This window comes from Thamnophis elegans, chromosome 3 (genome assembly GCF_009769535.1).
Source record: "Thamnophis elegans isolate rThaEle1 chromosome 3, rThaEle1.pri, whole genome shotgun sequence".
In the NCBI taxonomy this organism is placed as follows: Eukaryota; Metazoa; Chordata; class Lepidosauria; order Squamata; family Colubridae; genus Thamnophis; species Thamnophis elegans.
In genome coordinates, this window is record NC_045543.1 from 141,982,414 (window position 1) to 142,010,314 (window position 27,901).

Sequence of the window (27,901 nt, forward strand, 5' to 3'; positions counted from 1 at the left end):
TCAGCTGGCTGGTGGGAGGCGCGCACATGCGCAGTGGATCTAAGCTGGGGCGACGTTCATGTGCCTGCAAAGACCAGTGGCAGACGTGACATAGGTTCGCCATCACGAATCTTAGCCATTCAGAGTTACTGAGTAGTAAGATGGGCATCTGATAAATTTTATAAATAAATAATACTTTATTGTTACTTACAAATACTTACAGTTATTCTTCTGTGAACGAGTTAGATGCAATACAGCACACAATAGGGTGATGGCCTAATCCAATTGCTTATATAAATCCCCATGTTAAAAATTTTATTCAGCAAGATTGAATGCTATGACGTAGTCCCAGGAAGAAAAAACAATTTATATACAATATGGTACGTTCTGTCAAGGGAGAAACCAGCAGGCACAACAGCCACAATAATCTTCCCTTTTTGCACGCACCAGAATGATTACACAAATGGTCTTTTGGTAGGCAAAGTTGCCGAAAGTGCAGTCATATCCAGCTTTGTTGAAAATTCGGCCTCCAGGGCTTCCTGCAAAGGAAGGGGAAAAAGAGCATCCCGTAAGATTTGTATTAAAGGACAGAGGTCAGGCCTGAAAGGCATCTTTCGCATTGGGCCTTCAGACCTGCCACATTGGATGCTGTGGGAAATTGGGTTGTGGGGAAGTGTGATAGTGGAGTGTGATAGTCAAAATAGCATTCCTTTCTCAGAGAGTCAAGGAGGTCTCGCCCTGCACCTGGAGTGGTGTGATTGGGAAGCATCTCCAGTTGGGACGGTGCCTGATTGGACAATGTGACGGACATGTGGGGGCTGGGCAGGGGCTTGGACTTTCGTTTGGGTGGGGAAAACCTGGAAACTTTCAGATTCGGGTTTTCCCTCATGTGCCATGACATCTCCCCCCCCCTCTCTCTCCCTCCCCCCTCTCTCCCTCTCCCCCCCCCTCTATATAAGGGAAGCAGTATGCTCCCTCACATATTTGGGCATACCAGGTGCTTTGACATAACACGTAATCATTTCCTTGGCTCAACTGAAAAGGGAGGAGAGCCTGTGGCTTAGAGGTTAATATAACTGCCTAATATGTAAAAACAGTCCAGGTTCGAATCCCAGTAAGGATATGGCTAGCTGATGAGAGCTAATAGCTTGAAATAGATCTATACTAGTCTCCCTTCATTTATTTATCAGCAAAATTATATATATATATCATATCAGCACAATATCAGCACAAATAAAAACACAAATATAACAAGGCAACAGTAAAAATATTGGGTTTCTGTCGTGATGGACTCTTGTGAATGAGCCAATTGACAGAGAATGGAAGCAGTTAGCTTCCTCCCATAATTGGGGCATACCAGGGGTTGTGACTTTAAATTATATATATATACATACATACATACATATATATGTATGTTGTATTTGTGTATGTGTTATGTATGTGTTGTGTATGTATATGCATATATGAATATGCATATACATACATACACATACATACATACATACATACATATGAATGAATGAATGATTCTCTGTGTGTGTGTGTATGTTCCAGCTTAACTCTGGAATGCCTCCCGCACAGATGACTTGCTCTCTGGAAACAAATACTGTGGGGATAAGACACCCCTAACACCTCTCGATGCACGTGTTCTATTAAGATACAGCCTGCTGGGCCTTAAAATGGCTTCTACCGTACTGCCATAAAATGGCTTCTACTGTACAGAGCGGTGGAGGTGCCGTAATAACGGCTTCCCAGTACTCCACAATGGGACTGCCTGTTAAGGGGGAAAATCCAACATTAGAAATTAGATTTGGTTCGGGATTATTTTTGAGGACAAATGTATGGATTAGGATAAATAAATATCTGGGCAACGCCGAGTTATCAACTCGTCTCTAATAAAATGGAACTTTGAGGAACGTCAAGTCTCGGAGTCTTCTTTTGTTAGGGGTGTTACTTGGAACCTTGACAGAAAACAGTTCTTTCTTCAAAATGAAGAATACAGGTAGTCCTCGACTTACGACCACAATGGAACCCCAGATTTCTATCATGTCAGAGTGCACACAGCGTGACTACTATTTTGAGGCAATCCAGGAGCAAAATATAGTACACAGAGCTTTTGTCTGTATATAAACAGTGGTTTATCTACAAGACTTATATAACCATACATAGACGTATCAGGCAAATACTAGGCAATCAATCAATCTTCAATTCTCCACGGAGAACTACAATGGAGACACACACACGAGGAGAGAAAGATTCACCCTCTCCTGGCCTCCTTTATATATACAGCTTCTTAAAGTGGCAGTAACATCGCTGACTCATCCTCATGTCATCATCTCAGTTTATAGCCTTACAGCTGTTAAGCTGTTAAATCATCATTACCCTGACATGTCACTAAGCCAGATCACCGTTAAATGAGTTTTGCTCCATTTTACGACCTTTCTTGCCACCATTGTCAAGCGAATCACTGCAGTTTGTTCAGTTACTGACACCGTTGTTAAGTGAATCTGGTTTCCCCGTTTGACGTTGCTTGTCGGAAGGTCGCAAAAGGGGATCACCTGACCCCGGGACACTGCAGCCGTCATAAATATGAATCAGTGGCCAAGCGCCCGAATTTTGATCGCGTGGCCACGGGGAGGCTGCAACCGTTGTTATGTGTGGAAAAATACTTCAAGTCGAGTCACGTTTTTCAGTGCCGTTGTCACTTTGAACGGTCAATAAATGAATCACTTTGAATGGTCACTAAATGGACCGTTGTAAGTCGAGGACTCTCTGTACTGCCTTGGACTAAACATGCCTGATTCCTTCATTGCCCTTCAGTGTATCCCTTCTGCTAGATGGAAATTAGCACCCATGTTAGCCCCGATTTCAGATTAATGCCAAAGGATTAATCTGATGCCAATCTCCCCGTGGAGATTCGAACCCTCACCACCCTCCAGGCCTTCCGCAAAGCCATTAAAACCTGGCTGTTCCGACAGGCCTGGGGCTAAAGAGCTGTTGCCCCCGTCTCGAATGGTATGACTGTTGTGTGTTTTAAATTGTGTATTATCATGTTTGTTTTTTATGATTTTTATGATTTTATTAACATTTGTAGGCCGCCCTTTTCCCTGAGGGGACTCAGGGCGGCTCACATAAAATCAGGGAGGGGAAGTACAAACAATGACATAGACACATATAATAAAAGTAATAAGCAACATACATTCATCATTCGGGAGGGGTAACTATCCTTGTCCCCAGGCCTGACGGGCTAGCCAGTTCTTGAGGGCTGTGCGGAAGGCCAGGACGGTGGTGAGGGTACGAATCTCCACGGGGAGTTCGTTCCAAAGGGTCGGGGCTACTACTGAGAAGGCCCTCCTCCTTGTAGTTGCCAGCCGGCACTGGCTGGCCGATGGAATACGGAGGAGGCCCAATCTGTGTGATCTAATTGGTCGCAGGGAGGTGATTGGCAGGAGGCGGTCTCTCAAGTATCCAGATCCACTACCATGCAGGGCTTTATGAGTGACTAATAGCACCTTGAAGCGCACCCGGAGATCGACAGGTAGCCAGCGCAGCTCGCGGAGGATAGGTGTTATGTGGGTGAACCGCGGTGCACCCACAATCACTCACGCGGCCGCGTTCTGTACCAGCTGAAGTCGCCGGATGCTCTTTGTCTGTACCCCCCCCTTCCCAGATTTGATTTGTCAGCCGCCCTGAGTCCCCTTCGGGGGAAAAGGGCAGCATATAAATATAATGAATGAATGAATGAATGAATGAATGAATGAATGAATGAATGAATGAATGAAATGAAAAGACCTACCAGCTCTCTCTTGGCTTCTTCAATTTTCACTCGAGCAAGAGAAGGACTCTGAAAAGAAGAGGAAGACATAGCAATAGTACTTAGGAGTTCTGACCTAGGCTTCCCCAAAAGCCCAAGGCAGAGTCCTGATCCCAACCAAAGCCCTTTTATTAAAGAAATGCAAAGGAGGGAGGGAAAATGAATGAAGAAGAGAAAAAGGAAGGAAGGGGAAAAGGAAGGAAGAAGAGAAAAAGGGAGGGAGGGAGAGAGGAAGGAGAGAAGGGAGAAGGAAGAAAAAAGAATGAGAGTGAGGAAAGAAAGAAGGAAGAGGAGGGAGGGAGGGAACGAAATAAGGAAGAGGAGGGAGGGAAAATGAAGAAGAGAAAAAGGAAGGAAGGGGAAAAGGAAGGAAGAAGAGAAAAAGGGAGGGAAGGAGAGAGGAAGGAAGGAGGAAAGAAGGAAGAAAAAAGAATGAGAATGGAGAAAGAAGGAAGAGGAGGGAGGGAGGGAGGGAAAGAAATAAGGAAGAGGAGGGAGGGAAAAATGAATGACGAAGAGAAAAAGGAAGGAAGGGGAAAAGGAAGGAAGAAGAGAAAAAGGGAGGGAGAGGAAGGAAGGAGGAAAGAAGGAAGACAAAAGAATGAGAGTGGGGAAAGAAGGAAGAGGAGGGAGGGAGGGAAAAATGAATGAAGAGAAAAAGGAAGGAAGAAGAGAAAAGGAAGAAAGGAAGGGAGGGGAAAATGAAGGCAGAGAAAAAGGAAGGGAAAAATGAATGAAAAAGAGAAAAAGGAAGGAAGGAAGGAAGGAAGGAAGGAAGGAAGGAAGGAAGGAAGGAAGGGAAAAAGGAAGGAAGAGAAAAAAGGAGGGAGGGAGGGAATTACCGGTGTGAGATCCAGATAAGATTCTATTTTCTTCTTTAAAGGAACTGACTGGTTCTTCATATCTGCCAGTTTCTGTGGAAATAATTATTTTATTTTATTTGAGTTTTTCCTGCTCTGTTTCATTTCATTTATATGAGAGGTAAAGTCTTCAACGTCGGACGGCAATTGAGTCCAAAGCTATTATTGCTTAGGGAACCGATTGGTGAAGTGGGCTTTTTGCCCTGTTTTACGACTTTTCTTGCCATCTTGCTTCACTGAACGTCTGCCGTTCTTAAGCTAGTCACACTGTTGTGAAGTGAACCTGCTTTCCCCACTGACTCTGCTTGTGGCAAAAGGGCATCAACACGACAGCTGTCACAAATTAGAAAACTTTTGCATTCTGTTTGGCTTTTTTTGTTGTTAATTTTTCCATCAAATTATTTTCTCTCTCTTTCTCTCTCTCCCCCTCCTTCACTCTCTCTCTTTTTCTCTCTTTCTCTTCTCTGTCTGTTTCTGTGTGTTTCTCTCCCCCTCCCTCTCTCTTTTCTCTACCTCCCTCCTTCACTTTTTTCTTTCTCTTCTGTTTCTGTGTCTCTCTCTCCCTCTCACCCACCCCATCCCTCTCTCTTTTGTCTCTCCCTCCCTCTCTTTTCCCCCTCCCTCCCTGCTTCCCTCTTTTTTTCTTTCTCTTCTGTCTGTTTCTCTGTATGTTTCCCTGCCACTCCCTCCCTCCGTGCCTTTTCTATCTCTCCCTCCTTCACTCTTTTTTCCCTTTCTTTTGTCTGTTTCTGTGTGTTTCTCTCTCCCTCCCGCTCTGTTCTCTCTCTCCCTTTCTCCTTCACTCTTTTTTCTCTCCTGTTTCTCTCTCCCTCCTTTTCTCTCTCCCCCTCCCTCCTTCACTCTTTTTTCTTTCTCTTCTGTTCCTCTGTTTCTTTCTCTCCCTTTTCCTCCCCCTCCCTCCTTCACTCTTTTTTTCTTTCCCTTCTGCCTCTGTCTCTCCCTCTTTCCCTCCCCCTTTCTCCCTCCCTCCTTTTCTCTCCCTCCCTCCATTTTTCTCTCCCTTCCTCCTTCTCCCTCCCTCCTTTTTCACTGCAGGCCTTTGGACATCAGATGCTGGAATCCTGAACATTTTTAGAGAGGCGTTTAAGAGCTTAATCACAGCAGATCCCAGCTCAACGGTTGCTGAATTATCATTTCCTCCAGCGGCCCAGGTGAAATACCAGGCAGCTGGTGCCTGGTACTGTAACATCCGTGGCATCCCACCCACCTCTGAAAGGGTCACCAGTGACTCATGGGTGAGAGAAGCATCCAGCCCACTCGCAGACAGCTGGTCCTGCAGGGAGAGAAGAGACAGATCAGTATGAGGCCTGGTTTGTTACTTGATGTTTAGAGTTGAAGAAGCTTCTTGGATGAGAAGCGAAACGACTTCAAAGAAAAACCAGAAAGTCCAGTTGTCTCTTGAAAAAAAAAACACCTTTGGGACAACCACGGCCAGGATGACTGAGAATCTCTACAGACATTTAGCAATAGAAGTCAATGTTTATTTACATCGCTGAAAAATTATAATAAGGTAAGGCCTCTTCCCAATCGAGTTCATTCAGCAAATGCTAGCGAAAAAATATCAGTCAAATCCCTGCTGCCAACTAAAAGCTCACTAAAAGGACTTAGAGAGTCGCTCTCATCCATGTCTCTATGATCATGAATGAGTCAGAATCACTTGAATCGTCAGAATCGGTTCACCGACAAAAGCGCGCCCGACGAAACCGTGGTGACAAAACCGCGAGTTCTAAACCGCGCCGGCGATTGAGCGCTGAAGCGCGCCGACAACAGCGCCCCGACAGAAGCGCGCGCTAAACCTAACCCTGACCCTTTCCTTAACTTAAATCGCGCTTCTGTCGGTGCGCTGTTGTCGTCACTGCGCTGTTGTCGTCACATTGATGACATTGCGGTTTTCACGCTGTGGTTTTGTCGCCGCAATTTTGTCGTGCGCGCATTTGTCGGGTCACGGTCAGAATCATCTAAAGCCGTGATGATTTGAACCTATGCCACGCATGCCACAAATGGTACGCGGAAGACATTTGTTAGGGCACGCGAGGCGTTGCCCTGTCAGCTCCAGCTGACTTCAGCCTTCATTTTCAGCTGGTTTTTTTGCCCTCCGGAAGCCTCCCTGAAGCCTCCGGAGGGCAAAAAAACAACCCAACGCACAAACCGGAAGTTCAGGAACGTACTTCTGGTTTGCGTGTTGGGCCGTTTTTCACCCTCCGGGGGAAGAAAAATAACCCTACACGCAAACAGGAAGTCCATACCCAAACTTCCGGGTTGCCCCTAGGGACGTTTTTCGCCTCCGGAGGCTTCAGGGGGGTGAAGCCTAAAGCAATACGGCGGAAAAAATATTTTTACTATAAGCTTCTACTTTTTTCTTTCAAAATCCAAGCAAGCTAAAGTATCATTTGTTCTCCATTTCTCCTCTTTTTCGGATCCCCTTTAAAGGTGGTTGTTGACCACCTTTAAAGCCCTTCATGGTAGTGGATCTGAGTACTTGAGAGACCGCCTTCTGCCGATTACCTCCCTCCGACCGATAAGATCGCACAGACTGGGCCTCCTCCGAATCCCATCCGCCAGTCAATGTCGACTGGCGACTACACGGAAAAGAGCCTTTTCTGTTGCAGCTCCGACCCTTTGGAACGACCTCCCCGTCGAGATACGCACCCTCACCACCGTCCAGGCCTTCCGCACAGCCCTCAAGACCTGGCTATCCCAACAGGCCTGGGGATAAGCTTCTAATTTGCCCCACCCGAGTGTTGAGTGTTGAATGCAAGTTGTGTTTTTATTATTTTACTTTATTCACATACTGTTTATTTTTGAATTGCACCCCCTTCCTAATGATTGTAAGCCGCCCTGAGTCCCCTCAGGGAAAAGGGCGGCCTATAAATCCTAATAAACAGAATAAACAAACAGGTGCTCCCAGATTTCAGCTGGCGGGGACTGGGGACCTGCAGTAACTTAAACCATACTTTTTAAATAAAATAAAAATAAATTCTTTCTTTGAGGGCCCCCCCCCCCCCCCCAAAAATCAATTTCGTTCCTAGAGAAATCTGAGCAGTCTCCTCCGACTTACCTTAGCGGATCTAATTTCACATTTGATATCTTCTGATTTCTTCATTAGGAACTCCATCGTCTGCATTCGGCGATCAGCTGTTTTTTTTTCCTCTGTCAGAAATTTTTCGGATTTCAGCACATCCCTGCAAAATAGCAACAGAAGAGACAGTATTTGTAGCTCAGGGCTGAATTGTGGCGCCCTCTCTGAGCTTGGTAGTTTTCTTGCAGATGTTTCGTTACCCAACTAAGTAACAACATCAGTGCTACCATAAAAATGAGTGGGGTTTGTGAGGAGGAGGACGACAACAGTGGGATCCTTGGTGCCCTCTGAGCGTGTTTTCTTGCAGACATTTCATTACCCAACTAGGTGATATCATCAGTGCTAGAAGGGAGTGAGGTATGCAGGGAGAAGGAGGAGGAGAACTGTCCTTGGTGCTCTCTGAGCTTGGTAGTTTTCTTACAGATGTTTCATTCCCCAACTAGGGAACATCATCAGTGCTAGAAGGGAGTTGGGTTCGCAGGGGGGAAGGAGGGGGGATGAGGAGGAAGATGACAACTGTGGGGTCCTTGGTGCCCTCTGAGCTTGTTTTCTTGCAGACATTCCCCTACCCAACTAGGTGATATCATCAGTGCTGGAAGGGAGTGAGATTCACAGGGGGGTGGGGAGGACTGTGGGGTCCTTGGTGTTCTCTGAGCTTGGTTGTTTTCTTGCAGACTTTTCTTAACCCAACTAGGTAACATCATCAGTGCTAGAAGGGAAAGAGGTTTGCAGCGAGGAGGAGGAGGAGGAGGAGGAGGAGGAGGACAACGACGACTGTGGGGGTCCTTGGTGTTCTCTGAGCTTGGTTGTTTTCTTGAAGACTTTTCTTAACCCAACTAGGTAACATCATCAGTGCTAGAAGGGAAAGAGGTTTGCAGAGAGGCGGAGGCGGAGGAGGAGGAGGAGGAAGACTGTGGGGTCTTTGGTGCTCTCTAAGCTTGGTTGTTTTCGTGTAGACGTTTCATTACCCAACTGGGTAACATCACCAAGATTGCTAGCGCTGGCAACCAGTCCTGGCTGCTTTCAAAACCAGTATCCTCTGTCTGTTTCCTGAACTACTACCGTATTATCTCCTCTGTTTGGTTCTGCTTCTGCCAACCTAGCAGTTCGAAAGCATGTGAACATGCAAGTAGAGAAATTGGAACCAATAGGAAGGTAACAGTGTTCTGTGCGCCTTTGGAGTTTAGTCATGCCATCCACATGGCCACTGAGACGTCTTCCAACAACACTGGCTCTTCGGCTTTGAAACGGAGATGAGCGCTGCCCCCTAGAGTCAGGAATGACTAGCAGAAGGGTTAGCCACCTGTGGCTCTGGAGCCGCATGTGGCTCTTTCATCCCACTGTTGCAGCTCCCTGTTGCCGATTGGCTTCACAATTGATAGGGTTAGGATTAGGGCTTTTGGTTAGGACAGGTAGAAGTAAAAGAATGCCGTCCTAGGAGGAGACTCTATGGTGTGGGAACCAGATTTTCGGTCGGCTCCAGAATTGAACCGGGGGGGGGGGGGGGGGCTTTCTGTTAGGACCTTTGTGGCTCTTTTGAGTGTTAGGGTTAAGGTTTCTGACCCCTGGATTAGCACATACCATATTTTTCGGAGTATAAGACGCACCTTTTTCCCTCAAAAAAGAGGCTGAAAATCTGTGTGCGTCTTATACACTGAATACAGCATTTTTTTGCCTCCTGAAACCCCACTCCCTTCACCAAAATGGCCATGCAAAGCCTTTAGGAGGCTTCCAGAGTGCTACTGGGGGCTGGGGAGGGCAGAAATGAGCAAAAAGTGGGTCGCTTTTTACTCAATTTTGCCCCCCCCACAAGCCCCCAGGAACACACTACAAGCCTCCTAAGGGCTATTCATGCCCTTTTTTGAAAACAAAAACAAAAACGGGTCCGCTTTCACGTTTTTGGGAGGTTTGCAGAGTGCAAAAACTTTTTTTTTTTTTTTTTTACATTTGCCTCTTCAAAACCTTGGTGCATCTTATACTCCGGTGCGTCTTATACTCCACAAAATACGGTATGTGCGGAAAGAACCTTTACCTTCACCTTTGGTTCTGTAATGCCATCTGAATCAAAACCCAGAATGCACACACTTGGCATACATTTGGAAATCAAAAAGAGACAGCATGCTATTTCATTATGATAGATTCAGGTCAGTGTGTGTGTGTGTGTGTGTGTGTGTGTGTGTGTATTTATTTATATTTATACAATGTGTGTGTTTATATTTAAAAAGCGTAAGTCGAGCCAACTGACTAGCTGAAACTCTGCAAAAAAAAAAAAATTGGGAGCAAAGAAGAGAGGGAGGGAAGGGAGGAAAAACGAAGGGCACGAGTGCTTACTCCTGAAGGCGTTTCTCCAGCACAAGCGCTGATGTGAGCTTTCTTCTCAGGGTGCTGAGTTCCAGTTCCAGTTCTTTGCTTTTGGATTGCGCTCTGGACAGGTCAGAAGTCAAGTCGTTGATGGCAGGAATAAAACTAAAGATAAAAAGCCCAGGATTTGGTGGTATTTTGTTTACATCGAGAGCTGTCATAGAATTTAGCAATTGGTCACTATGAAATTCTGAGGGAGTTCTAATAAGTAAATAAACAGGTAGATTTCTTAAAGAATGGAATTTTTATTACAAACCTCGATATTCTCATCTCATTCATGGGCTTAGCATTTAGAAGACTAATATGAACCCCACAAAAAAATAAAATGTGATCCACCTTTTCCTCTATTTTCTTTATATCTTAAAGTGTAAGCTACCATTTTGAGAAAGAGAATCTCTAAATGGAAACAGATGAATAAACAATAAATCTGTACTAGATTCTACCAAAGTTATTTCAGCCTCGAAGTTGAAATAATAAACAAATGATGTACAGAGCTAATCTAAATTTCAATCATGTTTTAAAGCTAGAACTGTAGATTTCCAACTGTTCTACAAACCAGGGTAGAAAATATTCTGTTCTATAGGGGGGCAAAGGCATGCAGGCAGATATGGCTAGAGATAAATAGATGATAGAGACAGAGATGAAGGCAGACAAGCGGATATGAATAGATGAGAGAGAGAGAGATGGATAGAGATAAATAGATGTTAGAAATAGACAGATAGGCAGGCAGCTAGAAATGGATAGATATAGATGAGATAGGTAGATAGATGATAGATGATAGATAGATAGATAGATAGATAGATAGATAGATAGATAGATAGATAGATAGATGACAGATACATGATAGATATGATAGAGAGAGATGGATGATAGATGCTACATAGAGATGAGAGAGGGGGATGATAGATAGATGACAGATATAGATAGATAGATAGATAGATAGATAGATAGATAGATAGATAGATAGATAGATAGAGATGGATGATAGATAGATGCTACATAGAGATGAGAGAGGGGGATGATAGATAGATGACAGATATAGATAGATAGATAGATAGATAGATAGATAGATAGATAGATAGATAGATAGATAGATAGATAGATAGATAGATTGAGATGGATGATAGATAGATGCTACATAGAGAGAGATGAGAGAGAGAGGGATAATAGATGATATGACAGATAAGATAGATAGGTAGGTAGGTAGATAGGTAGGTTGGTAGGTAAATAGACAAAGACAGAGATGAGACAGATAAGATAGATAGATGATGATACATGATAGATGGATATGATAGAGATGGATGATAGATAGATAGATAGATAGATAGATAGATAGATAGATAGATAGATAGAGATAGATAGATAGATAGATAGATAGATAGATAGATAGATAGATAGATAGATAGATAGATAGATAGATATGGATGATATATAGATGCTACATAGAGAGAGAGAGATGAGAGAGAGAGGGATAGTTAGATGATTAGATAGATATGACACATGATAGATAAGTAGGTAGGTGGGTAGATAGATGATGGATAGATACCATAGATGGATGGATTGTAGATGGATGGATGGGTAGACAGATAAATAGAGGGAGGGATGGAGAGAGGAAGGCAGGCAGGCAGGCAGGAAGGGAGGGAGGGAGGGAGGGAGGGACTGTTTAAATTTTCCCCAACTTTTATCTCTAAAAAAACTACTAATGATCATGAAATGCCTGTCATTCCTCCCTCGAAGTTGGCACGGCAGCATTCAGAAACATTTTCGGGAGAGAGTTCCAGCACCTGGCAAGAGACGTGTCCTTTGTTTCCAGAGCCAAGGCGATGTCCACTAGGTGATTTAGGTAGCTCGTACTGGCTTTAGAGAGGCTGCTAAGGGAAAGATTCAAACCCTCCATTAACAGTTCCTGCAGGAAGAGGCCTGGGGAAACAAAGGTAAGAAAATCTTAGGGCCATGATGGCAAAACTATGGCAGATATACCTCTCGGTGGGCACATCAGCCGTCGCCCCAGCCGAGCTCCATCATACATGCATGTGTCTCCTGCCAGCTAGCTGGTCTTTGGGTCTCTACTGCGCATGCGCGGGTGGGCAGGGCACATGCGGGGTATGTGTACGCACATGAATGGGGGAGGGGCGCATGCATTGGGGAGGTGCTTGCATTCCATTTTGGGGCCTTGCGCAGCACCCCCACGGCCCATTTTGACTTCCAGGTTGATGCAGGAGGGCCCTTCACACCCCTGGAAGCAAAAAATAGGTGTGGGGAGGGGGAAGCACAGGAGGTTGTATGTGCATGCATGGGGGTTGCGCACACATGTGCGGGGAGCTTGCACGCACATGAGCAGGGGGTGGGGCGCGCGGAGGGGTCACACACATTGCATTATGGGTGTGGGCACATGCATGCCCTTTCAGCACGTGACACCAAAAAGGTTAGCCATCCCTCCTTTAGGGCATAAGTATGTTTGGCCTGAGGCTGACACAATTACTCTAATCTACCATATTTTTCGGAGTATAAGATGCACCAAGATTTTGAAGAGGCAAATTTAAAAGGGGAGGGTTGCACTCTGCAGACCCTCCAGAAATGGCCCGTTTTTCACAAAAATGGGCCCATTTTTTGTCAAATAGGGGACATGCATAGCCTTTAGGAGGCTTGTAGAGTGCTCCTGGGGCTGGGGGAGCAAAAATGAGCAAAAAACGGCTTGTTTTTCGCTCATTTCTACCCTCCCTAGCCCCCAGGAGCCCTCTGGAAGCCTCCTAAAGGCTAGGCATGGGCATTTTTGCGAAGGGGGCGGGGTTTCGGGAGGCCAAAAATGCTGTATTCAGTGTATAAGACGCACCCAGATTTTCACCCTCTTTTGGGGGGAAAGGTGCGTCTTATACTTGGAAAAATATGGTAATTAAGAGAACCAGTTGGATGTAGTAGATAGTCCCGTCTTACAGCCATAATGGAGCCCAGAATTTCTGTGGCTGAGCAAGACAGTGGTTACGGGGGTTTTTTGCCCCATTTTAGGACCTTTCTTGCCACAGTTGTTAAGTGAATATTTTCAGTTGTTATGTTAGTTACATGCTTGTTCAGTGAATCGGGCTTCCCCACTGGCTTGGCTTGTCAGTAGGTTGCAAAAGGGGATCGCGTGAAACTGGGGCATTGCAGCTGTCATAAAAATGAGTTGCCAAGCATCTAAATTTCGATCATGTGACCATGGGGTTGCTGCAATGGTGATAAGTGACTTTTTTCGGTTGAGCACTATCTGACTATCTAACACAGTCTTTCTCAACCTTGTTAAGTTTAACCTTCATGGACTTCAGCTCCCAGAATTCCCTAAACCAGCTAGGCTGCTGGGGAATTCTGGGAGTTGCAGTCCAAACAGTTTAAATTTGCCAAAGTTGAGAAACACTGATCTAACAAAATGAAATTCAATGTAGAGAAAAATAAAGTCTTAGGCAAGAAAAACCGAAAGTAGACTTGTAAACTGGGTGAAGCCAGGCTTACTTTTTTTTGTAAAAGGTTTTTTAATTTTTCCTTTCAAATTCATTCTTAGATATACATTCTTATAATTGTTATTTAACATACGTCAATTCATATCATTTTTACGCCTGTATATTTACATTTTGATATTTTCTTATTTCCCCTCCCCCTATATTAATCATGTGTCATCTGAGATACTTATTTCATGTTTTGTTCCTTTTTCTTTCTATTTATACCTTTTTTCAAGCCACTCATAAAATCGCCCCCATGTCCTGCAGTGCACTGATTCCTCTTCGTCCTTTATTCTCAATGTCAACCTGTTCATTTCTGCACAATCTAATATCTTCTTTATTACCTCCCCTTCCGATGGGATTTTGTCTGCTGGGTGAAACCAGGTTTAATAGCAGTAACTGTGAGAGGGATCTTGGAGTCTTAGTGGACAACCAGCTAAATATGAGCCAAGAGTTTGTGGCAGCATCCAAAAAAGCCAATGCAATCCTAAATTGCATTAACAGAGGGACACATTAAGATCAAGTGAGGTAGTACCACTCTATAAAGACTTAGTAAGACCACACCTAGAACACTGCATCCAGTTTTGGTCACACTATAAAAAAGATGTGGAGACTCTAGAAAGAGTGCATAGAAGAGCAACAAAGATGATTAGGGGACTGGAGGCTAAAACATACGAAGAACGGTTGCAGGAACTGGGCATGGCTAGTCTAGAGAAGAGAAGGACCAGGGGAGACATGATAGCAGTCTTCCAATATTTGGTGGGCTGCCACAGAGAGGAGGAGGTCAAGCTATTTTCCAAAGCACCCAAGGCCAGATAAGGAATAATGGATGGAAACTGACCAAGGTGAGATTCAACCTAGAAATAAGGAGAAATTTTCTGACAGTGAGAACAATCAACCCATGGAACAGAAGTTGCCTTCGGAAGTTGTGGAAGCTTCATCACTGGAGGCTTTCAAGAAGAGACTCGACTGCCATCTGTCAGAAATGGTGTAGGGTCTCCTGCTTGGGCAGGGGGTTGAACTAGAACACCTCCAAGATCCCTTCCAACTTTGTGTTAAATCTGTAGTTAAAGCACTAGTCTAGAAACCAGGTGACTGTGAGTTCTAGTCCCACCTTAGGCATGGAAGTTGGCTAGATAGTTACCTCACAGGAAAGTTGTAGTGGGGAAAATAGGACGTGGAAGGAATATTAGGCATGTCCACCCTTTCTAAAAATATTGTTACTTATCAAAACAATAAAGGCAGGGAATAAATTAATCTCACCATCTGACTCATACTCCACTGCTTTCTGCTTCATATCTTCAATTAACAAGTTGACATCCCCATCTCTGGATTCATTGCATTCGGCCAGCTCATACAAAATATCCACTGTCCGTGTGTTCATTTCGAAAAGAGGAATCGGCTGCTCTCCAAAAACATTCTTCAACCATGAAGTGACCTGTTACAGAACGAAAAGAATGACGGTTTTTTTCTCCTCCATTTGACTTCCGGGTTACAAACACATTTCAAAAGGTGAGTAGGCGTGACTGTAATTTTTCAGTGTCGTGGCACTTTAGAACTTTTATTAATGTATTTTTTTATTGAAAAGTGTTTTTTTATTTGTCATTTTCCAAACATTAAAATCACAATTACACTTTTTTAGCAGATTTTTTTATTATTTTTTCCCTTCTACAACACCTTAGTCATTATATCAACATTGTTATGTCATCATACCTGTACATGTATATAATATTTCGCTTCTATATTTACACACCTTTATACACAGTTCTATATATATTTATATATGTTTTTTGGCTTAATTAATTTTATTCTTGTTTTGCAGCCATTTGTACCAATTGTTCCAAATTTCATAATATTCCGACTCTTTTTATCTTTTAATTTCAGTGTTAATTTGTCCATCTCTGCACAATCCAAAGGTTTTTTTTATCACTAATTCGTCCGAGGGGGTATTATTTTGTTTCCAGCATTGGGCAAATGCTATTCTAGCTGTAGTTAGCAGATGTGTTAATATGTACTTAACTTTCTTTGTATATTTCCCTTTGATTATTCCCAGTAGAAAGATTTCGGGTTTGTATTTTATCTGTTCTCCTGTAATTTCTTGCACCCATTTCCAAATTTTTGTCCAATATTTTTGTGTTTCCGGGCAGATCCACCATATGTGATAATAGTCCCTTGTACTTTTTTTATACTTCCAGCAGGTCAGCTTCATGTTTGGGTACATTTTAGCCAATCTGCGATTTCTCCGCGGGTGGTTCATGAAGCCAATGAGGAAAGAAGACTCGGACACGAATTTCCTTCGGGACGAAACCGACCCAGAACGAAGTCTGGGGGTCCTTTTTTATTGAGCATACACAAGGGAGGGGTGGATTCACATAGCCAATGAGGACCAATCATGATTGTGCAAGTTTACAGTATATGGTAACTCATTTACTCTCATGTAGACTCGAAGAACACTCATAGTCAATAAACCTTTTATCATCATGCAAACATCCAATGCTTAATTAATGTTTGAGAGTTAAACAGTTGTAACCCCTGATTTAATCAACGCTTAGTTACAAGTCTGTGGTTGCTGATCTGCTTAGTGTTAAGGGTACTGATTTAATCAACGCTTGGAGTTGGACAGTTTGTCTTACTGATCTAATCATATGGCCAATTATTGCTTTTAGTTTACTGATTTAATCATATGGTTAATTATTGCTTCTGTTCTATACGTGTTACAGTATGGCAGATGCATACCTGCACGTATATCGCAACATCTCCTCCTTTTGTTTTAAATTTTGAGGAGTCGGAAGGGAGTATCGTTTTTCTCTGGGTCTTCATCAGAGAATGCTGTTAGTAGGGCTTTGTGTTGCGAATCAAAGATTGCTGTGTTAATGTTTTTGCCCTGTGTCATACTTTCTACTGTGGATTGAATGATGATTCGGAGCACTGGGATTAAACAGGGTAAAAGGAGAAACCCTAGGAGCGCCATGCCTGCCATGAAGGTGGCTTGTTTCCAATTGCGAAAAATTCCTCCCAGGAAGCCTGCATCATCCATTAATCCTGTCCACTTTTGCATGGGTACGTGAACCAATTTCTGCAACTGAGATTGGCCACTACCTTGCCAGTTTCATCAATTTGAAGACAGCAATTTGTAAAATTAAATTTCCCACATACTCCCCTTCCTTTTGTTTTTTCTTCAAAACATGTGAGTGGAATGCACATGTGTTTGACAAGAGATTAAAATTGGTCACATCAGGGAGATCTAATTCTGATGAAAAAACATTGAGAGAGACACTAGAAGGATCTCTTCAGTGGCTCCCAGATAGCTTTCAACCATGAAGGTCTAGCAACCGGGGCACAAATTTCTGGAAAGAAATTTACAGTATCCAATTTTCCATGCCAATTAGTATCAGATATCATTTTCTGTGAGCTTTCAGACAAGCAGAAATCCCAAAAATTAAAAGGGATGGTTCTTCAACCTGCCCTGGCTCTTATTTTAGTGAGGCCAAATTGAGTTTTGCTAAAAATCAACCTAGGAAAAACTGTGTGTGGAGGAGATAGTTTCAATCTAATTCTGAATAGGCTCTTCTCTCTCTCTCTCTCTATCTCTCTTTCCTGGTGTGTGTGTGCGTGTGTGTGTGTTTGTGTAGCTGCTTCTACAATACAGAAAATACAGACATTTTAGACAAACTTTCCCTCCCACTAGACATAAATCCAAGGTGTTCAGAATTGCTGTGCTATCATTCTCAAAATACAATTCTTACAGGAATACATTAAAACTGATTACAATATAAATGAGAAAAGAAAGAAACCTAACAATGAATTTCTGTGAAGAAAGCAAAGAAAGAGAACTTTAGGATCAATTTTCACCCTCCCCAATAGTCTTCTGGGGATAGAAGAAAGTCTTTTGGTCTTTACTTCTCCATCTCAGAGTCCATTCTTTCATATCTGCTGGATGGCATTAGGCTTAGCTTGCTGATAAGAGTGGTCAGTCAGGTTTGGTAGTCAGTTCCAGACTTGGCTAAGTTTTTTCTCCTCATGTCAGGTTTTATCAGAATGCAATCGCCAGCAGCCAATTCAAGAGTTAGCAGTCCTTTGTGTCTTAGGTGAAGAAAAAGAGAGGCCAAATATACAGTTCTTTACAGACATATCTTTAGTCCCATGTTGTGGAATCTCACCCATTCTGTCCAAATGTGGAAATCCAAACATTATTCCAGAAGGCAGACAATGTAAATGATGTAAATTTCATGGAACAGGACATTCCCACTGCTTCTATGATTGAAACACTTTTGCAGTAAGATGAGTAAATTTTCAAAAGAGACAACAACTTGTGTTGCAAACAAACAAACAAAATATCATAGGGTAAAGCACCTTGACTCACAAGCTTTTACAAATGCACTCAGGTGTAAAAGAGAAAGGGAAGAAAAATAGCTTTTTTGTTAAAAAAAATGCAATTAAAAAAAGAGGTACTTTGAGTCAACGCTCCAAAATATTAGATTCCATTCAGATGGAAGCAAATCCTCATCAAGTATGTTAAAACATTTACAAATGTAAGCAAAATATCTCAAAATCATTTCTGTTTATAGGTTTAATTAAGCATTTTAAACCTCAAAAATTTCCAGAAGGAAAAGAGAAAAAGTCAAAATTGCATTCAGAGCAGAAAAGGAAATGTAACTGCATAACTTTTATAGATGAAAAGATAATAGTAAAAGGTAAAGGTGAAGGAGCAAGTCACCCATTTACTCCAAATGTCTCAGAAGAGAGAGGAAAAAAAATTGTTTAAAATGAGCAGAAAACTTCAGCCGCCCTTCAATGACCCAAAAAGGAATGAGGGAAAGAAGGGGGCGGGGAATGCACAGAGGCATTCACAGGTATCTCATACACACGTTCACTGTAAATGAGCAGACACACACTCTCCCCATTTCTCCTGCTTCCCTCCAAAGAATGACCCAGAGGGGAAAAAAGGGGGGGGGGGTTCACACAGGCAATCACAGGTCTTTGGATCTCTTCAGTTATCACTTTCGGGGACATATACATTCATACTGCAATCATGCTTGCTCATGCCAACCAATCATAACACACAAGCATACACACACATACCATTAAACAATCTTGCAGCTTACTGTACATTTGCACTGCAATCAGACTGCTTGTGTAAATTAATTTCACACACAAAAATATCCCATTTCATTCTTCTTTCATACAAAGCAGTTATTACAATTATTTCAGGGAGCTGTACATAAGCCAATGAGCTCCATTTTCTATTATTAAGAAATTTCAACTTCCCTCCAGGTCTGAAAATGATTACACACACACATGCACACATACCATGAAACAACACTTTCAGGCCTGGGGGAGGTTCTGTCACTTTAAATCTTCAAATTTCTTTCCTTGGAGAACTTATGGCTCATTCTCCAAGCAGTGGGGAAACTCAGAAAGCAGTTTAAATCCCAACTACTCTTCCCTCCCCACAGCTTCAAGCCCAAGCTTATTTATTTATTTATTTAGCTAGCTGATCAAACATCAGTTCAATTCAATTCCACATGTTATTAGATGCACACCTAAGAATTTATTTTTTAACAGACATTACATCAAAGTAATCAAGTCCAATTACCTAGGTCTTCCCATTCAGTCAGGCTTTAATCGCTTTGGGGAAGAAACTCAGGTAGAATTTATCTTCAGTTCATCTGATGGTGGCCAGAAAATCAGCAAACTTGTTACAAAATCTAAATGAAAACTGTCTTCTAGAGGCCAGGTTTCGAGTAGGTTGGCCAGATAAATGTGCAGAGGGTTTTTACATGCACACACAAGGCTACACTCTCCTTCTCCCCCAAAAGAAAAAATCTTTACTCACCTGAAGAGTAAATCTTCCAGGTCTGAAAAACATGAAAACAAGGTTCCCTCCCCCACAGAAAAGGCATTGTTGGGGGATTAAGGGTAAGGGAGGGGCTTGGGGCTGGGTGGGTAGAAAGCTTGCAGGCAGAGTAAAAAAAAAGGTAAAATCATCAGTTACTAAACAGATAAACTGGTAACATTTATGGGGATATCACAGATGCAAAATGGGGTCTGGATTCACATGCTTCAGGAAGGAAATAAACAGGTAAAATCATTTAAACACACGATAGAAGCAAGGATGAAACTTTTCCTGTAAATGAACTTAAAACATTTCCTGGGTTGTTACTTTAAGGCAAAGGGATGGAAGGAAGGAAAAAAAACCTTATCTGTACTCTTTTTTTGGGGGGGGGAAACAAACTGAGCGAAGGCAATTTCTGCCAGTTTAGACCTTGAGGGTGCACAAAGACTTAGGCACACATTTACACAAGAACAAGGAGAAAATAAGAAGGGAAAAAACAGAACTCTCAGGTTTTCACATCCTACATTCCTAGCACAAATCTGTCAAATTAGGGAAGGCACAAATCTTAACAAACAAACCACGTGGTTACATAGAAGACAAAGAGACAAAGAGACAGGAGAAAAAAAGAAACCTCAACATTTTTCCCTTTTCTTTTAAGTACCTTTATGTAGCCAAATTAGTTTTCCTGTATTATCACAGAACAACAGAAACAACAACAAAAATTTAAACTTTAGAGAATTAAAATTTAAAGGTACTCACCTTCTTTCCAGGCAGCCTTTGAGCTCAAACTCAAAACCCCTTTAAAACCTAGATCCAATGGTTAAGGCCAAGATAAAGTCCACCCTCAGACTCAATGGGGTCTGTGCCGGCATGGGAGGCTTACCTGGGCCATATCCATTTGTTAGGCTAGCTTGGAGTCCCATCTGTGGGTCGCCAATTGTTGAGAGAAATGTCCTTCTGGGTTCAGCTCCAAGTGGGGAAGAAGACACTGGAGACATGGAGGCTGCTTGGAAAGATGGTTTACTGTTGGACAGGGCCACATGGCTTGAGCCCTGACCAGAAAAGGTGATCACATGTTTCAATGTTGATGGAGAAGAAGAGAGAAGGGAAGAGGAAGGGGCTTGCTAGGCCTTTTTGATAAGTAAACGCCATGTTGTTAAAACGCCCAGAGGGGCTCGGGGTTCCTCATGGAAGTAGGTGCCCAATTTTATCCATAAGGAGAGCTTTAAAGACCCCTTTTTCCGGGTAGATTGGACAATGATTTTAGACATCAGTCAATAAGTCAATTAAATGCTTTTGAGGGGAAAACGGGAAGCGACTTGCCCATCGCTTGAATAATTACACTAGAAAATTTAGATATCCCGAAGCTCATGAAGGTGCGCTTCCTGTTCTTTCGAGAAACCCGATCCCATACTCACGAATTGAGAGGGTGCTCCGTTCGCAGACGGCCGGCCCTGGGTGCGAGGCTTTTCCCGGCCGAGGGTGAGATGAGATGGGCAGCACAGATCATCACGTCGGGGTCACCAGATGCGATTTCTCCACGGGTGGTTCATGAAGCCAATGAGGAAAGAAGACTCGGACACGAATTTCCTTCGGGACGAAACCGACCCAGAACGAAGTCTGGGGGTCCTTTTTTATTGAGCATACACAAGGGAGGGGTGGATTCACATAGCCAATGAGGACCAATCATGATTGTGCAAGTTTACAGTATATGGTAACTCATTTACTCTCATGTAGACTCGAAGAACACTCATAGTCAATAAACCTTTTATCATCATGCAAACATCCAATGCTTAATTAATGTTTGAGAGTTAAACAGTTGTAACCCCTGATTTAATCAACGCTTAGTTACAAGTCTGTGGTTGCTGATCTGCTTAGTGTTAAGGGTACTGATTTAATCAACGCTTGGAGTTGGACAGTTTGTCTTACTGATCTAATCATATGGCCAATTATTGCTTTTAGTTTACTGATTTAATCATATGGTTAATTATTGCTTCTGTTCTATACGTGTTACAGTATGGCAGATGCATACCTGCACGTATATCGCAACACCAATCTTGTCGGTGATAAATGCCAACGATAAAACATTTTGTATATATTTTCTTTAAGTGCTGCTGATCACGTTAGTTTATAATTTGTGTTCCAAATTCTTTCCCGATCCACTAGATCTATGTTGTAACCAAAGTTTTTGGCCCACGCTATCATGCAACCTTTAACTTTTTCTTCTTCTAATGTTATTTCTAATAAATATTTGTAAATTTTCATTATGACTTTACTTTCCTGGCCAATTAAAATCTTATCTATTTGTTGTACACAATTGCACTTTTACAGCTTTCTGTTATCAGTATTTCTTTTTTCTGATTTCAGGTTTTCCATTTTCCATTCTATTATCTTATACATATTCTTCGTTGTTTCATACTTTCTCATTTTTACAATATATACATCTATATAGAATATTTCCATCTCTATTGCTTTCTAAGTATATGCCATCTCTTTTCATTGTATTTACTATGTGTTCCATATGCATTGATTTTACATCTCTTTTCAAGCCAGTTGTACCATCTGTTCCATATCTTGTAGAACTCTGTTTCCTCTCTATCTCTTAGTTCCATTGTTAGTTTGTCCATTTCCGAGCATTCTAGCACAGTGTTTCTCAACGTTGGTAACTTGAAGATGTCCGGACTTCAACTCCCAGAATGCTTTCTGCATTTGAGGGAATGGTTGTTTGTTCCCAACTTTGGGCAAATGAGATTCTGGCAGCAATAATTAAATGAAGAGTTATATATTGGATATCCTTACTAATATTTTTTTTTTAGAAGAAACAGCTCAGGGCTCATGTCAAGAGCCAAGGTGGCGCAGTGGTTAGAGTGCAGCACTGCAGGCTACTTCAGCTGACTGTTAGCTGCAGTTCGGCGGTTCAAATCTCACCGGCTCAGGGTTGACTCAGCCTTCCATCCTTCCGAGGTGGGTAAAATGAGGACCCAGATTGTTGGGGGTGATATGCTGACTCTGTAAACCGCTTAGTGAGGGCTGAAAGCCCTATGAAGCAGTATATAAGTCTAACTGCTATTGCTATGTCAATTTTTGTTCTATTATTTCTTCTAACCATTATTGAATTTTTGTCCAGAATTCTTTGGCTTTTGGACATGTCCACCACATATGATAGAAGATACATATTAATGTATTTATTTACATCCCGCCTTTATTTATTTATAAATAATTCAAGGCACCAAACATACATAATACTCCCTCTTCCTTCTCTTTTCCTCCACAACAACAACTTTGTGAGGGTGGATTGAGCAGATACAAGAGTAACTGGCCTAAAGTCACCCAGCTGGTTTTCATGCCTAAAGTGGGACTAGAACTCACAGTCTCCTTGGAATTGGCTCAAAGTCACCCAGCCAGCTTTTAGAATAATAGAATTGGAAGGGACCTTGTAGGTCTTCTAGTCCAACCCCCTGCTTAGGAAGGATACCCTACACCACTTCGGACAAATGGTTATCTAACATGTTAAATACTTCCAGTGTTGGAGCATTCACAACCCTCTGGAGGCGAGTTGTTTCACTGTTTAATTGTTCTAATTGTCAGGAAATTTCTCCTTAGTTCTAAGTTGCTTCTCTCCTTAATTAGTTTCAACCCATTGCTTCTTGTTCTGCCCTCAGGTGCTTTGGAGAATAGTTTGACTCCCTCTTCTTTGTGGCAGCCCCTGAGATATTGGAAGACTGCTATCATGTCTCCCCTAGTCCTTCTTTTCATAAGCCTAGACATACCCAATTGCATCAATCGTTCTTTCATGCCTAAGGTGGGACTAGAACTCAGTCTCCTAGTGATCGGCCCAAAGTCACCCAGTTAGTTTTTCATGCCTAGGGTGGGACTAGAATTCACAGTCTCCTAGTGATTGCTCAAAGTCACCCAGTTAGTTTTCATGCCTAAGATGGGACTAGAACTCCCTGTCTCCTAGTGATTGGCCTAAAGTTACCCAGCTAGTTTTTCACGCTTAAGAGGCAGGGGTGAAATTTTGAGTAGTTCAGAGAACCGGCAAATACCACCTCTGGCTGGCCCCAGAGTGGGGTGGGAATGGAGATTTTGCAGGGAATAGGGATTTTGCAGTATCCTTCCCCTGCCACACCCACCGAGCCATGGCCAGAGAACCGGTAGTAGAAAAATTGAATTTCACCACTGCTAAGGGGGGACTAGAACTCACAGTCTCCTGGTGATTGGCCCAAAGTCACCCATCCTAATAATAAGGGAGAACACAGAGATCACTCCTGTAACAAATATCAAACTTTTATCTAGAAGCTCACAAATCGTATACAAAAGCTTTGAGCCTGGCAGAATATTATTTGTTAAATATTGTCATTTGTTATACTGGAGCTGCAGAATCAAATAGGCTTTAAGTTGGCTTTAAGCCCAAACTAGGAAACACAAAACACAGGGGAACGCGCCTTTTCAGGAAAATCTTTCCAATCCTGGGTATTTTTTTATTCTTTCATATATATATATATATATATATATATATATATATATATATATATATATATATATATATACACATACATACATACATACATACATACATACATACACACACACACACACACACACACACACACACGTGTGTGTGTATATATATATATATATATATATATATATATATTTGTGGGGTTTTTTTATTTGTGCTGATAAATAAATAAAGGGAGACTAGTATAGATCTATTTCAAGCTATTTAGCTCTCATCAGCTAGCCATACCCTTACTGGGATTTGAACCTGGGCTATATTACATATTAGGCAGAAATCTTAGCCATTAGGCCACAGGCTCTTATCCGTTATCAGTGAAGCCAGGGTGAAAGGTATCATATATATATATGTGTGTGTGTGTGTGTGTGTGTGTTTTATTTGTGCTGATAAATAGCAGTTAGCTTCCTCCCATAATTGGGGCTTACCAGGGGTTGTAAAAATCTAATATATATACACACACACACACACACACACATATACAAACATACATACACACACACACATAGACACACATGTATGTATGTATACATATACGTGTACATATACATATAAATATACACACACATATACACACACACATACACATATATGTATGTATGCATACACACATACACATATATGTATGTATACATGTACATGTACATACACACACACACACATCCCCGAATGGTCCCAACCTCGCTCACCTTCGTTATCTTTTCCTCCATTCTGCTTCGCTTCTCCCTGCGGTGCAAACTTCCCGCTTCCCCGTTTCTCCGTCGCTGGCCAATGACGTCATCGGAAGCAGGGGCTCTTGGGAGCTGTAGGCCGGCAGTTGCGCTACTTTCCCCTGCAGCCTGAACTAACCCCTTGCAAGGAAAAGAAAGGGCGTGGCTTTTTTGTCCTTTTAAGGTCAAGGGTCTGACGTGGAATATAAGGTGGAAAGGAGGGGGGGGGATAGTGAAACTGAGGGGGGGGTATGCTTTAAAAGTTACTTTGAGCCAGGTGGATGCCCCCCCCCCACCCTTGATCGAGTTAAATTTATTATTATGGAGAAATTTTCTTGTCTGTCAGTAAGAACCGTTTAACACAGTGTTTCTCAACCTTGTCAACTTGAAGATGTCTGGACTTCAACTCCCAGAATTCCCCAGCCAGCAAATGCTGGCTGGGGAATTCTGGGAGTTGAAGTCCAGACATCTTCAAGTTGACAAGGTTGAGAAACACTGGTTTAACAGATTAACAAAGTTGGAAGGGACCTTGTAGGTCTCTCCTGCCCAAGCAGGAGACCTTACACCAGTGTTTCTCAACCTTGGTGACTTTAAGTCCTGTGGACTTCAATTTCCAGAATCCCCCAGCCAGCTGACTGGGGAATTCTGGGAGTTGAAGTCCACAGGACTTAATGTCATCAAGGTTGAGAAACACTGCCCTACACCATTCCTGACAGATGGCAGCCCAGTCTCTTCTTGAAAGCTTCCAGTGATGAAGCTCCCACAACTTCCAAAGGCAACTTCTGCTCCATTGATTGGTTGTTCTCACTGTAGAAAATTTCTCCTTATGTCTAGGTTGAATCTCACCTTGGTCAGTTTCCATCCATTATTCCTTACCTGGCCTTCAGGTGCCTTGGAAAACAGGTTGACCCCATCCTCTCTGTAGCAACCCCTCAAATATTGCAACACTGCTATCCTGTCTCCCCTGGTCCTTTTCTTCCCTAAACTAGCCATGTCGAATTCCTGCAACCGTTCATCATATGTTTTAGCTTCCAATCCCCAAATCATCTTGGTTGCTCTTCTCTGCACTTTCTATTGTCTCAACATCTTTTTATGGTGACCAAAACTGGATGCAGTACTCTAGGTGTGGTCTTACTGAGGCTCTAAAGCGTGGTATTAGTAAGGTTTAAGGTTTATTTAATTTGTATGCCGCCCTATTCCCGAGAGACTCAGGGCAGCTAACAATCTGGGGGGAAGGGGGGATACAAAATAAAAGTAAAAAGACAAACAATTTAAAAATACGGCAACATTCATACCTCAGATGGGGCTGGAAGATTCAACAGCCCCAGGCCTGCCGGAACAACCAGGTTCTTAGTAGCTTTGCGGAAGGCCGGGAGGGTAGTAAGGGTCCGGATCTCAATGGGGAGATCGTTCCATAGGGCCGGAGCAGCCACAGAAAAGGCCCTCCCCCGGGGAGTTGCCAGCCGACATTGGCCGGCAGATGGAATTCGGAGGAGGCCTAGTCTGTGGGATCTAATCGGTCTTTGGGAGGTAATTGGCAGGAGGCGGTCTCTCAAGTACCCAGGTCCGATGCCATGTAGGGCTTTAAAAGTAACGACTAGCACCTTGAAGCGTGTCCGGAGACCAATGGGCAGCCAGTGCAGCTGGCGGAGGATAGGTGTGACGTGGGTGTACCGAGGTGCACCCACAATCGCTCGCGGGGCTGCATTCTGGACAAGCTGAAGTCTTCGAACGCTCTTCAAGGGCAGCCCCAAACTTGAAACTCACAAACAAGTGAGTAGTACCTCACTTGATCTTGATTGTATCCCTCTGTTAATGCAATTTAGGATTGCATTGGCTTTTTTGGCTGCCGCCACACACTGTTGGCTCATATTTAGATATATATACTATATATCAGACTATATATCTACTTTTGGTTTTTCTTGCCTAAGTGTAAGACTTTACTTTTCTCTACATTGAATTTCATTTTGTTAGATCGGGCCTTTCAAGATCCATCTGGATCTTGAACCTATCATCTAGGGCAGTGATGGGCAACCTTTTTGGCGTGGTGTGTCAAAAATCGGCAAAAAATCGAGCATAACTCGCGTTGTGTGTCACTTCGACAAAAACATAATTTTGCGCAATTTATAGTTTAAACTACAAAAATGTATAATTGCAATATATAATTGTATTTAATAAACCAAAAACAAATTATTTAACATACCTGCTTAGTAACTTCTTTCATCCTCACTTTTTTCCAAGAGCTGGGAATGATTAGTTTCAAAATGTCTATTTATATTCCACGTTCTGCTTACTACCGTTTCAGTACATAGAACGCAAAATGATCTGCCATTTTTTTCTATAATGCCATACATCTCGCTCCATGTCTCTTGAAAGGGTCGGCCACTGCCACTACCACTCCCTTTACTTAACCTTTGTTTTTTATTTTTTGGGTGCTCCATCAGTGGGCCAGTGACAGCAGATAGAATTATAGATAGCCAATTAGGGGTTAACTAGCCTAACAAGCTAACACAACCTCCCCCTCACTTATCTCAGTTATTGTGGGCAATTACAAGTCCATGGCACCCCAATAGTTGCTGCTAATGGCGCTCACAGTTCCCGTTGGCACTCCGCTGTTCCCTGCTGTGGTGCGGTCGTAACCGACAGTCCCAGGAGTAGACTCTCTGTGCCGGCCTGACTGGAGAGAGGCGCGCACTGTTCCCACGCTCCTCTCCTGCGGGTCCTCCCTCGCCGCGCTGATGACGTGTGTGCGCAAGGCACGCACGCCTTACCAGCAGCCCCTGTGCTCAGAAAGGGGCGGCGGCGATACAGTAAGTGAGTGTGGGCGGGGGAGATCACACGTTCCCCCCCCCCCCCCCCCCCCCGTTCCTCCAGCACAGATTCTTTCATCCTCGGCGGCCGTGCAGGAGCCGAGGATGAATCGCATGAAATCCTGTGCGTGTCACCCCAAATGGCTACGCGTGTCAGCACTGACACGCGTGTCATAGGTTCGCCATCACTGATCTAGGGCGTTGGCTATTCCTGCCATCTTAGTATCATCTGCAAATTTGGTAAGTTCCCCTTCTCTTTCCTTATCTAAGTCGTTTATGAAGATATTGAAGAGTACTGGGCCTAAGACGGAACCTTGTGGTACCCCACTGCTTACTTCTCTCCATGTAGATGTAGTACTGAAGGAAGTTATCACTCAGCCCTCTCCCAGAAAAAGGGAAATATCCTAGGAAATGTTGAAAAGGCAGAATATTATATTTCCCT

At 42.9% G+C, this 27,901-nt stretch overlaps 1 protein-coding gene across 3 annotated transcripts; it reads right to left on the reverse strand.

Annotated features, from left to right (window-relative positions):
- Positions 1 to 180: 180 nt before the first annotated feature.
- On the reverse strand, positions 181 to 24,699 carry HAUS1 (HAUS augmin like complex subunit 1). 3 transcript variants are annotated; one of them, XM_032214584.1, is made up of 9 exons: positions 24,629 to 24,699; positions 14,851 to 15,025; positions 11,899 to 12,034; positions 10,085 to 10,177; positions 7,733 to 7,856; positions 5,882 to 5,947; positions 4,636 to 4,707; positions 3,776 to 3,823; positions 181 to 518 (listed from the first exon to the last, which is right to left on the reverse strand). In XM_032214584.1, exons 1-9 carry the CDS (start codon positions 24,647 to 24,649, stop codon positions 435 to 437), a joined length of 819 nt encoding a protein of 272 aa, XP_032070475.1. In that variant the 5' UTR covers positions 24,650 to 24,699; the 3' UTR covers positions 181 to 434. The 3 variants fall into 3 exon arrangements, with proteins under 3 accessions (XP_032070475.1, XP_032070474.1, XP_032070476.1); XM_032214583.1 differs by having other exon boundaries at positions 10,085 to 10,219; XM_032214585.1 differs by lacking the exon at positions 14,851 to 15,025 and having other exon boundaries at positions 10,085 to 10,219; positions 24,629 to 24,690.
- Between the last annotated feature and the right edge of the window lie 3,202 nt (positions 24,700 to 27,901).

Bases quoted from the DNA above. Each gene is read 5' to 3' on its own strand.
- HAUS1 (XM_032214583.1), bottom strand. From the start codon at position 24,649: ATGGAGGAAAAGATAACGAAG. The intron at 10,220-11,898 runs GTGCTGGAACTC...TTTTATCTTTAG, and splicing joins AAGGACACGTCTCTTGCCAG to TTTTATTCCTGCCATCAACG. The intron at 7,857-10,084 runs GTAAGCACTCGT...GCTATTTTGCAG, and splicing joins CTGGAGAAACGCCTTCAGGA to GGATGTGCTGAAATCCGAAA.